General features: G+C 44.4%; 1 protein-coding gene across 1 annotated transcript in view; it reads left to right on the top strand.

The window, feature by feature from the left end:
• The window catches only part of COL20A1 (collagen type XX alpha 1 chain), a 53494-nt gene extending 43684 nt beyond the window's left edge, over nucleotides 1-9810 (top strand). The window contains exons 32-40 of the mRNA XM_017734122.1: nucleotides 1-51; nucleotides 378-431; nucleotides 1772-1843; nucleotides 2512-2547; nucleotides 3814-3880; nucleotides 4907-5095; nucleotides 6420-6497; nucleotides 7306-7461; nucleotides 7958-9810. The exon at nucleotides 1-51 is cut by the window's left edge and continues 2 nt beyond it. Coding sequence (XP_017589611.1) covers nucleotides 1-51; nucleotides 378-431; nucleotides 1772-1843; nucleotides 2512-2547; nucleotides 3814-3880; nucleotides 4907-5095; nucleotides 6420-6497; nucleotides 7306-7461; nucleotides 7958-7971 — 717 coding nt within the window. The 3' untranslated portion in view covers nucleotides 7972-9810. The remainder of the gene's footprint in view (nucleotides 52-377; nucleotides 432-1771; nucleotides 1844-2511; nucleotides 2548-3813; nucleotides 3881-4906; nucleotides 5096-6419; nucleotides 6498-7305; nucleotides 7462-7957) is intronic.
• Nucleotides 9811-12368: the final 2558 nt, after the last annotated feature.

Here is a 12368-nt window from a genome sequence, read left to right as displayed (position 1 = left end):
ATTCCTGGTGTGCAGGGAGCTCCAGGCAGGGATGGACTTCAAGGCGCAAAGGTAAAACACTTCACCCCTGAGGTTTTATGTGAGGTTGCCTAAAAATCTGCTGGGAGTGTCCCAGCAGAGACCCAAAACATCCCAATGCACTCAGTGTAGAAGTGAATGGTCTTTTCAAAAAGCCAGAGGTACTGGGGAAAAAAAATGGGATCATTTCAAGTTTGGCCAAATTTGAGCAGGTGCCACCCTTCTTCCTGCTCGACAGATGCTTTTTTTACCCATCTGTAGCAAGTTCCTGTTAAAAGCAGCACATGGAAAAACATCTCACTGCCTATGAGGTCTCTTAGAATCCTCTCATTAGTAAATGACTGGATTTGGTTTTGCAGGGTGTGAGGGGACTAGAAGGCACAGCTGGACCTCCAGGACCTCCTGGACCAAGGGTGAGTACTCGCTGTGAGTGATGCACATCAAAATCTGTTCCTCAGCAGAGTTTCGTGGTTTCACCTGAAAGTGTCAGGGCAAACCCCCTTCGCAGGGTACCATGGGGAACACCTGGCACATTGTGCAGGAGCCCCCTTTCCCTGCCACTCTCAGTGTGAGAAGAAAATTCTTGGCTTCCTCTGGCAAGTCCTGAGGAAGCTTCATCCCAGCGCGGAGATTCTTGTTTTGCTATTTTCACTTTCCTGACACTACTGCTTTCCAACTGCTGGTTGAGTTGGAGGTGATTTGGCTTGCTAGACCGAAATCAGCAGGAGCTGGAGGATGCAGGCAGTGTGAAAGGTTTCCCCCCACATCACTGCCAGTATCTGCTGCCAGGGCTGGAGCAGAACTTTGAGATCTGTTGATTTACAGCTGTTAATTGGAAGGCACCACAGGAACAGTTCATTTTACTTGGGAAACTGAACCAAATTTGGGTTTAGTTGATGGCTGGTGGACCTGATAAGTTACTGATTCTCACAGCTGAATCTCACATCTGAGTCTCACTGCTGAATTATAAGGAATTTGGCAGTAGTTGTGCTAAGTTATTTATGGGAGCCAAGGTTGAATTCAGCTCGTAACTTTGACTTGTTCATCCTGGGAAGATGTGGAGCTGGCAGGGTTGAGCCTCAGCTTTTTAAATATGAGGAAAGCACTGTCATCTTCAGAGCAGGCTCTGCAAGCTGTTCTGGTGCTGCCTTGAAAACTTTTCTCATTTTCACTGTTCAGAAAAGTTGCTAATATCTACTGAGTTTAAATGTAATAGCTGGAAAATTCTAAAAGAAAGTATTTCTGCTAGTTGTGTTTGGCTAATTTTTTTCTTCCCTTTATGGCTCCAAAAGGCACAGAAACTTCACAAAGAGGAGATGAATGACCACAGAAGGTGCTTCCCACTCTCTAAGCTGCTGTTAATGTTGTAAAGTATTAGAGGCCAGCACAGGTTTTAAAGGAAAAAGAAAACAACCATGTGGTATTGGGAGGCTGAAGAAAAGGGTTGTGCTCTAGGCTGTGTCTAAATCTGAATATGTAATGAAGGATCAAAAGCCTCTAGAGTATAAACTGCATTGCAGTTTGTTGGTAAAACTCAGCTTTGCTGGCTTGGCCATAGTTGAGATGGTGATGGGAAATGATGTGAACGTAACTCACACACACAATGTGCTTTTAACAGTGGGCTCGTGGCTGGACAGGAAACTTAAGGCTACTGTTCCCTTGCTTGAGTCCTCTAAACTCACACTGCTGGAGGCCCTGTAGCCCTTGAACAGAAAAAGAAGTTTGGAAATAACTGGATTTTTAATGTCTGCAGGGTTTCCAAGGAGCAACAGGCACCCGAGGCAGCAGTGGCGAGAAGGGACCTCCGGGTGATGTTGGGCCAACAGTAGGTTTCTGCTTTTGGGTCTCAAAGAAGGCCAAGGCATGGAACAATTGAATGGAAATGAGCTGTTCCCACAGCAGCTCTCCCTCAGAGTCTAAAGGATGCTTTAAATTCACACTCATCCTTCCTAAGGCAATGTCTGGGCAGTCAAAGCCCAGGCTACTAATCTGTTGATAAAACATTCAACAAATCCCACCTCCCTTCGCCCTCTGTAGATTCACCTGCTACACAAAATCTAAACAAATTTCTGGTGTAAGCTTCTAGAATAAAGCAAGAGAGTCACTCCTGAGCTATAGCAGCCAGCATTGGGCTTGTAGGTGAAACCCCAGATCTAAATGTCGCAGGTATTTCTTCTCTTCAGATGTTAAAAACCACCTGCCCAGTTGGGAAATCTGTTCGAAGATCACAGCTGAGAAATTTCTGCTCCCCTGCAGATGGTGCTTATCCCACTGCTCCAGTTACTGATTTATTATTATTTTTCTATAATAACAAAGTGTTCCTATAACTTAAAGCTCTTACAAGCACTGCCAGAAGGAAACAACAAGAGTGTGAGAAACAAACTTTGTGCTCCATGTCCCACTAATGTAACCCACACCCCCACTGAAAGTCTTTGTTTCTTTTCTGTTCTTCCATGCCTTAACTTATTTATTTTTAATTTTTTTTCCCTATAGGGACTGCCAGGTCCAAAAGGAGAAAGAGGAGAGAAAGTGAGTTTTTCTGGTGCCAGGTGACACTGTCAGTTCATCCTACACTCAAAAGAGTGGGTGTGGTAACCTGAATTGCAACCTTTGCTTACAAATGCAAGCCAGACCTCTCCAGTGATGACTGTACCTATTGCTTGTTGCCTTTCCTTTCACCTGCAGGGGCTGGGCTGGTGGGATATAAATAATCCACAGCAGTCAGGAGCTCCTTAGTATCATTTGTAATAATGAAGCAGAAATGTCAAACACAAATCTATTCTTTGCTGAGAAGGAAAAAGTCCAAACCCGCTTTGTTCTCGTTTAATGTGTTGCAAAAGGGAACTCATCTGCAATAATCATTGTCTGTGCCCCAGTACAGAACCCTGGCAGTCAGGACATCCACACTACCTTGGAAGGTTATTTTGTTGGGAAAAGAAGTTTTTCAGGTTTTTCTCATCCTGACTTCTGGTTAAATTAAAATGCCATGTCTTTCTAGGAGTCATTGCCAAGATTGATTTATGCAAATTTGTCTTCAGACAGGGATGAGGTGCTTTTGTCTCAAGTTAATGCCTCAGAATTATAATTTTTAAGACCATTCTCCTTCCGATCCCACCAGCTTTTCTTTTTCTACACTTTTCTTCACATTGGAACTTTCAATTTCCCCCTTCCTTGGGTGTTGCACCAAGCAGTTTTTTAAGCCTGGATTATCTGCACTGTGATCCAGCCAGAGATGTATGTTTTATAACAGTTCTGGAAGTACATGCATTAGGTATGAATTTTCAGTCAGTGTTTATTTTTAAGCAGGTTTTTGCATTTTTATCACTTTTCCCTGCTTTACTAAAACTTTCTAGAGGGCCCCTTATACATGATTTATTCAAAATACAGGAAGAATCAATATTCATAGAAGATGGAGTCAAAGATAGGACATTGTAATATCTGATCATACTAAATGTTTTACATATCACAGAACACTGAGTTATAGACTTAGCATCTTTTCTGATAAAATTTGAGGGTGAAATTTGCTCTCCGTTTTTTGGTAATTATTTAGATTCAGTCTGGGCCTTTTGATGTGCAGGAGAAAAGCAATTATTGATGTTTCCAATTTCAATTTTCTGGTTTCAGAGCTTCGTGATAAATAAATAGAGCTGCATTTCACAGTAATTAATATCTCTGGAATGCAAGCTGAGAAAATGAATGGGCTGAAAGCTATCATGCATTAGGATATCGATCCTTTCTAAAAGATATTAATACTTCCTTTTTTTCTTAATTTAAAAAAAAAATACTTCATTTTAGGGGGAGCCACAGTCTTTGGCCACAATTTACCAGCTCGTTAGCCAGGCTTGTGAGCGGATGATTCAGAGTGAGTACAACCAGCCCAACTCCCGAGTGCGTTCATGTGGTGATAAGACAAGGGGCACTGGCTTTAAGCTGGAAGATTAGATTTATATCAGATATAAAATTGTTCCCTGTGAGGATGGGGAGGCCCTGGCACAGGGTGCCCAGAGAAGCTGTGGCTGGCCCATCCCCGGGAGCGTGCCAGGGCAGGGCGGGGGGGGGGTTGGGGATCTGTGTTATTTAATGAAGATTGTTGCTAGTGCCATGTGGACTGCCACTTGATTACTTATCTCTTCAGTGATTTTAGTAAATACTGTTAGTGCGTTCTTATCATAAATGCATACACAGAAGATATCATCCAACCCCTCTCCTGGAAGTGTTCAAGGCCAGATTGGATGGGGCTTGGAGCAACCTGAGCTAGTGGAAGTTGTCCCTGCCCATGGCAGGGGGTGGAATGAGATGAGCTTTAATGTCCCTTCTAAGTCAAACCATCCTGTGAGTCTGTGATCCTGTGATTCTCCAGCAGTGGAAAACCAGAGGAGAGACAGCCTGAAGCTGTAGTGATCCCAGGAGCTCCACCACCCTGTAGCCTGCTGAGCACCACAGATAGCACATGTCCCATCTCAGGCTCTAAGCCCTACTTTGGCTTTAGCAGGTGGCATTAGCACAGAGAAGACCTGTGAAATATTTATTTGCAAAACCCTCTGGTGTTTTGCAAAGCCTCCTTTATTTCTTAAATGGAGAAGCTTGAAACTAATTTGAGAGAAATTATTATTTCAGTGATATGTGCTGATTCCTCCCAAGATGAGGCAGTTTTGTAAAGCTCCTGTGCTGTGATGTGTGAAGAGAAGCAGTGGCTTGTCCAAGGTCAGGCAGCAAAGTCATCACTCAGCTGCCCATCTTCATCTTCTGCCTTTCTCAGTTGGGACTGACAGCTTTTTAGCACTAGCTGATCATTTTGAGTACCTTTTTAGACAAAATCCTTTGATTTTTATGTCTCTTCTGAATTTCTCAGCCAAGGAAACATTTTTTTTCTGTCTTGCCTTCTCAGCTCATGTGTTGAAGTTTGATTCATTCATACATGAACATGCAAGGAAACCAGTTCCCATTTGGGAGGAAAGGTTAAAACCAGGAGAACCAGGACCACCAGGTCCTCCAGGCCCACCTGGGAGCAGTGGAGAAAAAGGAGAAAATGGCATCCCTGGACAGCCAGGCAAAGATGGGTATCCAGGAGAGAGAGGTATGGACAGAAGTGTTCATAAACATTTTTCACTGTATCTTTGATACTTTAACTAAACATCTCAGTGCCTCAAGCAGTAATGTAAAGATAATCCATGATATTATCTAATTTCATTGCTGTTTTCCTTTTGGACTTCTCAGTTCTAGGAAGAGACACCCAAGTTATAAATCTCAACGAGTAGGGAGAAGCCAGATGGAGCCCACTCTATCTTCAAGCTCTGCATTGAGGGAAAGGCCAGTTTGGCACCATTTGTAGGTTTGGGGGGCATGGAGAGTTTAATTTTAGAGGGCAGGAGGTTTTTCCTATAGAAAGGCAAAAGAAGCAGCCTTTTGGGTGAACACATGGTGGTGGAACAGATCGGCTTTGGGCAGAAATGAGAAGTGTTGGAAAACGCTGATGGAGGGCATGAGGCAACTGAAGCAATCTTTAAAGGGGAAGCAAGTTTCTGAAGCAGTAGTTTCAACAATGAAAGACTCAGATGTGACTAAAGAAATAGATTAATGAAATCTCAGAATTGGCCTCAGTTACTGGACACAAATGAGTGAAAGGTGGGAAGATGTTTTGCTTGGATTTGCAGATGATGTTTGTCAGTGGCTCAAGTAATTGTTCGTCAAAATAAAAAGTAAAACATTGGTTTGAGCAGTGTCCTAACACCTCGGAGTAACTGGAAATGTTCTGTTTAACTCCTTCCTCCTGCAGTAATCAGTCCTAGCTGGTATCTCCAGAGTTTATCAAAATGTCACTTCAGAGAAAAGGGAATAACAACCTGCAGATTTTTCCAGCCTGCTGAGCAGGAGATGGGAGAAGATGAATTTCAATGAAAATGTCCACCTGAAGGACATGGCTGATCGAAATATTTTCATCTTAAAACAATGAAAAATCATATTTCGTCAAAATGTACCTGTTTTCTCTGAGAGGTGCTGGTTTCATGAGTAATTTAACATGAAAACAGCAATCCTGGCTAACCAGCACCTGGTCAAAGAGACAGCTCAGCTTTGTGATTTGTCTGATGTGCATGAAGGGCACAGAGGTGGACCTGACCCTCAGGCTGGTGCAGTAACACTACTGCTATGAATTTCGCTGTGAAAAATGTTCATTCCCACCCCTCTTGGGCTGCAAATCAGTGCTGTGTGGATCAAAGAAATCAATGTCCTGTTGGTCACAGCAAGAGTAGGTGCCCGGACTGAATGAAAGCAGATGGACGTTTCTCAGTGTTGCCAAGGGCTGTGACTCCACTTTGACACGTGGGGAGACTGCAGGAGCCTCAATGCAGGGTTAAATTTGAAATACAGTGAAGCAACACTTATCTCTTATTTGTGAATAGGTGCCCCAGGGCCCAAAGGAGAGAAAGGGATGTCTGGAGCCAGTGAGGAAGGGAGCCAAGGACCCAGAGGCAGAACAGGTAGAGTGACCACAACCTCTATTTATTGATCCAGCTAGGCCATGTGATGGCCACCAGCTCTCAGATTCAAAGCATCATGCAGCTGAAGGAGCACTGTGGTGGGGTTGGACTGACCTTCCCACCACAGCCCTGCTGGCAGCATCCTTGGTTCCTCTCTGCTAAGATGCAAGAGATTACTCCAGGCAGCTTCTTTCCTCTGGTACCCATTCCCAGGGGATGATGTATTTTAAGGACCTGAGACACATCCAGGCAGTTTTAGTTTTGCTGCCTTTTTGCATGCAAGACCAGATGCTCAGGAGACAGAAGCTCTGAAAATTCAGCTCGTGGAACATAAGGGTTTGTGAGTAATCTGTGAGGATTTGGCGTACTCCTCCACCCTGATCCCTGCTACTTGGGGTCTGTGGGAAGTTTTCCACTGGCATAACAAACCAGGCACTGTCAAAAGAGTGTGGTCAAACACATTCTTCATTTCATTTTCTATAGCTGAGATGTGAGACACAAAACCCAATGACTCTGGGATGGATCCTGGGGTTAAGGTGATTCTCTGCATTAACATGTAGGTGGATTTTGTGTTCTCATAACCAGGCTCCAGTTTTAGCCAAGCTGGGCACCCTTAAGGTCAAGAATACTGGGATTCAGTTACTGGGATTCAGAACATGTTTTCCGACAGGCAGGTCCTATTTGTCCACCAAAATGAGGAAGCCATGCTCAGAAAATTACCTGCCATGTAGGATGGAGGAAAATACAGAAGAGGTATCACACTGCTAAAGCAGATGTGCTACAGCTTACAGTGCTTCTCCTTCTGCAGGCCCTCCAGGAGAAGTTGTGCAGGGAAAACCAGGTCCGAAGGGTTACCCTGGGAATGCCGGTCCTCCAGGTTTCCCTGGTGCCAGAGGGCAGCCTGGGCAGCCTGGGTATCCAGGGGGCTGTGATATCTCTGGATGTTATGAGGCCGACAGAAGAGGTAAGTCCTGACTATGTCAGTACAGAAGTTATGATTTTATGGCTGGTCTCTGGTTACTTCTCTTCAGCCAGGCAGAGACCTCTGTTCATCCTTCAGGCACCATCAGTGCTGCAAAGCCTCCTCTGAAAAGCAGTCAGGGTGATTCCCATGCAATCCACATGGATAAAAGCCAGCTCCATGGGCTGTTCCTCAGCCATCTTTCAGGGATTAATACATAACTGCAGCAGTAGTCAGGCAGGTGGGGAGTGATCATGGGGAATCAGTTCTTCATGTCCCCAGCAATGTTTCCATGGGGGATGGAGCGAGGAACAATTCCTCAGTTCCTACATTTACATTTCATGGAGGCTCAGTGGTACAAAGACCTGGGCGATGAAGAAATTCACTGGCATGGAATAAAAGGTTTACAAGGGAAAGGGATTAATTCTGTGCCATTCCTTCTCAGACCTTGACACTGATTTATTCATTTGCTCAGTGGCTCCATCCTTTCCACACACAGGTTTTGTCCCCTGATGGCTGGGGCGGAGGCAGCTGAAGACATTGCTTTTCCCTGGAAATCTCTGGAAGAAAACTCCACACGCTCCAAAAGAAGCAGCAACCCGAATAGCAGATGTGTTATGTTTTTTTAATGCTCCATCATTTCTGTATGGACAAGTCAATCAAACTCCACAGCCACAGCCTTTGTCTGGGGGAGCCATCTGTCTGCACAACTGCAGTGCTCCAACTCACATCGCACATCCCACAGCAAGAAAAAAGGCACAGCTGGACACTCAGGCTGACAGACTTGCAAGAAGAAGAAATAGTGTATTGAAATGCTCAGAAATAACAAATAATTTCTGCCTGTTTGTCTGATTGTGGTTTCTCTATGTCCATTGTTGTTCTGTGTCCCCAGCACAGAGAAGAATAGCACCTCATGACCAAAGAGGCAAATCCACTGGAGTAAAGCTGCATTTTCTGCTGGCTGCCAAGGTAATAAAGTCTAGCACCATCTTGGCTCTTTCTGCTTTTGGCAGAATGCTGATGGTTTCCTTGCAGGGGTGTTTTGTACACCAACATTGCAGCCAGAAATCACCTCACTGTGATGTGGCAAACCACTGTTCCACTCCTTCTCTGGGGCTTGGTAACTCAGGCAAAGCCTTACATGAGTCACAAACGTGTGCTGAGAGGAGCTGGAGATTAACCTACTGCCTTTTCCATGTCTCTCTCCTGCAGGCTGAGTAGCTACTTTACATTTTATCAGGTGGAATACTGAATAGCTCCAAGTCTGGCTTTTACCCATATGACATGGAAGTAATTGTCATGTTACACCCCTTTCCTTGCCATCAGCTGAGATGTGTCTGCAACAAACCATGCAGATACGGAGAAAAATGTTCCTCCTTCTTTGCAAACACTGCTTCAGGCTGTGCTGGATCACTGCCTATAACCTGCCCCTGCTTCAGAAACAAACCTTCCTGAGCTCTGATTTAAACCCTAACCCTACAGCAGAGGGGCACAAAAAGTATCAGTACAGGTTTTTCAAAGCTGTTAAGAGGTGAAAAATGGAGCATCGTGCACATTCCTGTGTATTTCTTCTGGATGTGTAATTTCTGCAGTTACATGCAGGCTGGCAGCCTGGGTGTCATACAGCTACAGCCAACCTTTGAGCTGCAAATGTATCACATTTAGAAAGCAGATTGCCACATCAATACCAAGGAGAACAGGTTTACCTTAGAAGAATTGAGTTTTTTAGACAATGAGTCCAAACATTACGTCTTCCTGTGAGTAAGGAAAAATCCTATAGAGCTAAGAAAATCTGCTAAAGGAACATTGGAACATGTCAGACTCTTGTGGGAGCCACCCTGCAACAAAAGTGAGATAAAATATGGTTACTGCATCCTGTAAGTATTTAAAGTAGTCCTTGGCTTTACATGTGTTCATTCTCTAGAAACTCCCAAGAATTAATATTTTCAGTATGACATACATTCCCTTTGGAGAATACAGGAAAATGCACAGAAATGCCGCTCTGAAGTAACAGAAGTAACAGAAGTAACATTTCTGTTCACTGTGGAGCTCTCCAGACTTGTCTTGCCATATAAAATGGAAACCTTTCAGCTCAGATGAAGAGTTGTTGCAGACAGAGCTCCAGTCAGAAGAAAAAGGAGAGGTCAAAGGAGCTGGAGGTTCCAGCACAGCAGGAACACAGTGTTTGGAAGAGACACATTCACAGGAACACCCTGCACAGGTGTTGGGAGTTGAGGTGTTGTGTGACCTGTTGATACAGGTCAAAGAGCTTTGGAACTGTGCTTTACCTATTCCTTGGAAAAAAAACCCAACAAACAAAGCAAATCTGCATTAAATTGGTTCAGAATGGTTCTGAATTTAGCACTGAGTGTAAACTCCAAAGCTGTGATAACTGGCAGGTGAAAGCAGTGGGCAGCAAAGGCAGGGAGGTAAAAGGAGTGCCTGCAGAGCAGACCTGAAGATTATTACCATGAAATGGTCAAAGTGGGGAAGGTGAGCAGTGCAGTGAGGAATATCTGCATTTGCAGGTAATTACTCTTCTTTTCTGACTTAAGCCAGTGCAGCCAAATTCCCAGTTCTGAACTTGCTGTTCTGCCTCTTCAAATTAGTGACTGCAGGTGATTTGAGACAGAGCTCCTTTATGTTTCTTTATCAACTGTTTTTGAAAATTGCTCACGTTCCCTCACTGACTGTCTTGGGATTTGATCTATTTTGATAGAATTTCAAGTAACATTTGCTTTTGTCTGATTATTTCAGATACAACAGGAAGGGTCAGGCTTTAACACAATTGGGTCCCAGCAGGGCTATTGATTAGGAGACAGACAACCTGCACAAACAATTTGCCCATTTATCTTCCTAAATTTTGTCCCATGAGTAGTTTTATTTACTTGAAATCAAGGATATTTAGTCCATGAAGTTTCACAGAGCCTGTGCCAGAGCTTTGTAACCCAATTCCTTGAGCCAAAGAGCTTTTCTGCTGGGAGATTTTGGGCACTGAGAGTTTGACCCACCTGGTGTAGGTGGATTCTGGCAGAGGCTGAGAACCTTTCAGTGACAGATATTTTTGCTAGAGCATCTTTTTGAGGTGTTACCTCTGTCTCAGGAGTAAGATATAACCACAGGAGTAACCAGCAATGCTGTTAACAAGGCAGCAGAGATTGTTATGCCTTTTCTCCATGACTCAACAGCTTGGCTGGACCAGAATTAAAGGGCTGGAAACAAAAAGATATCCTGGGAGAGGAGGAAAGGTCTCATTGATGGATATCACTGCAGTGGGGGAGGGCCAGGTGGGACCATCGAGCCAGGTGGGGATGTTATGGGGGTGGCTTTCTAAGGACTGGGCATGAATCTTGCATCTCACAGCTGCATCTCTCTGCTTGTCTGTCTCTACACCAGTGAATTTCCTTGAGTCCAGTTTCTTGATAAATGTCTAGAGAAACTTATCCAAAAGGGAGGTGTTATAAGCTATGTGGATTAGCTCATCGGGGAATGAGATGGAAATCAGCCCTGAAAATGCTGGGGAAATGGGGATTACATTGATCATCCTACCAGCCAGCTGCAGACAAAATACCCTGCATCCTCTGTGGCTGGGAAGATGATAAGGCAAAGTGAGCATTAGGGAAGCAGAAGAAAGAAGAAGTAGGGAAAAACAGAACAATGGAGGTAACTGAGGTTGTTACAGTCATTTTTCTTCCATTCATGCCCAAAGGAGCAGTACTGGAAGGAAAGCATCAAACACCATGGCAAGGATTCAATCTCTCCTGCACAAGTAAAACAGAAAAGATCAACATCCATATCTGCTGTCTTTGATGCCTTTGGGGTCTCTGAGCTTAGTTTTGCACTCAAACCTGAAAACCATTTACTTTTCTGTGGATCTTTGCCAAGAAACTTTTAGAGCTCTTGTTGTGTCCCACTCTTGCTTCCTCACTCTTCTTCTGATGCCAGCTTGTTCACTCAAGTCCTGGGAATAATTTCTGAGCTGGGAACATTACAAATGCCAGCAGTCTAGCTGCATGCATTTTCCCGGAGTCTTTCATATGCTAAAAACCCCTCTTTGTGTTCCATGGGTTTGAAATAGCACAATTATTCATTATTCTACAGTTATAGTCTGGTTCATGTCCCAGTTTTATTCCAGTTTCTGATCATTGAATCCTATGGAGGGATAGCATCCTCCTAAACAACCTCTAAGATGGAATAACCTGCCTAAGAAAGAGCAGTAGATGTTGTTTCCTAATTTCTCCCCTCAGACTTTAAAAAGAGGCACGTCAGAAGCAGAAACAAGAATTTATTTGAACTTTAACCTGGGAAACTACTAATGCAACATGAGAAGAACTGTAGTTATCAGTGAACGAAAACTGCTATGACATTAACAAAGCAGAGGATGCCACAGACCTGGCCTACCCCAGCTTCTCCCCAAACACCAGTGACACCTTTGTAACTGGTTTCAGTTGACACTTCTCATCTTGTCCTGCCAAACCCTGTGATCCTGCAGTGGCACTGACTCTTCAGGGACAAAATCACATCCTTAGCACTCCTAACCACACCTGATACTTCTGATGTGCTAACGGAGCTCTTTCCTCCTCCCCCTCCTGCATGGCAGGGCCATTCTGCCCGGGGTTTCATGTCCTGCTGTGTTGTAGTCAAAGTGCCACGCTGCCCTTCACACTGTGTGCACTGGCCATAACTTCGAGCAGAAAAGGTGAGGATTGGAGATGAACCCTTTGCTGTGACCAAAGGACAGCCTGTGCCTGTCCCTACTGAACTTCTGTCCTTAAACCTCTATCAGTTCTCCTGGTGCCTCCAAACCATTCCCTTCTGCCCTCAGGGGCCCAGCAGCAGCTGTTGCTGTCCAGCCACCCTGGCTTGGCTTTGGCTGTCGCTCCCGTGTTTGCTGGGACGTGTGAGCAGAG

This window comes from Corvus brachyrhynchos, unplaced genomic scaffold (assembly GCF_000691975.1).
Source record: "Corvus brachyrhynchos isolate BGI_N302 unplaced genomic scaffold, ASM69197v1 scaffold10, whole genome shotgun sequence".
Taxonomy (NCBI): domain Eukaryota; kingdom Metazoa; phylum Chordata; class Aves; order Passeriformes; family Corvidae; genus Corvus; species Corvus brachyrhynchos.
The sequence above is the reverse complement of the archived record's forward strand: the minus strand, read 5'-3'. Positions and strand labels throughout refer to the sequence as shown.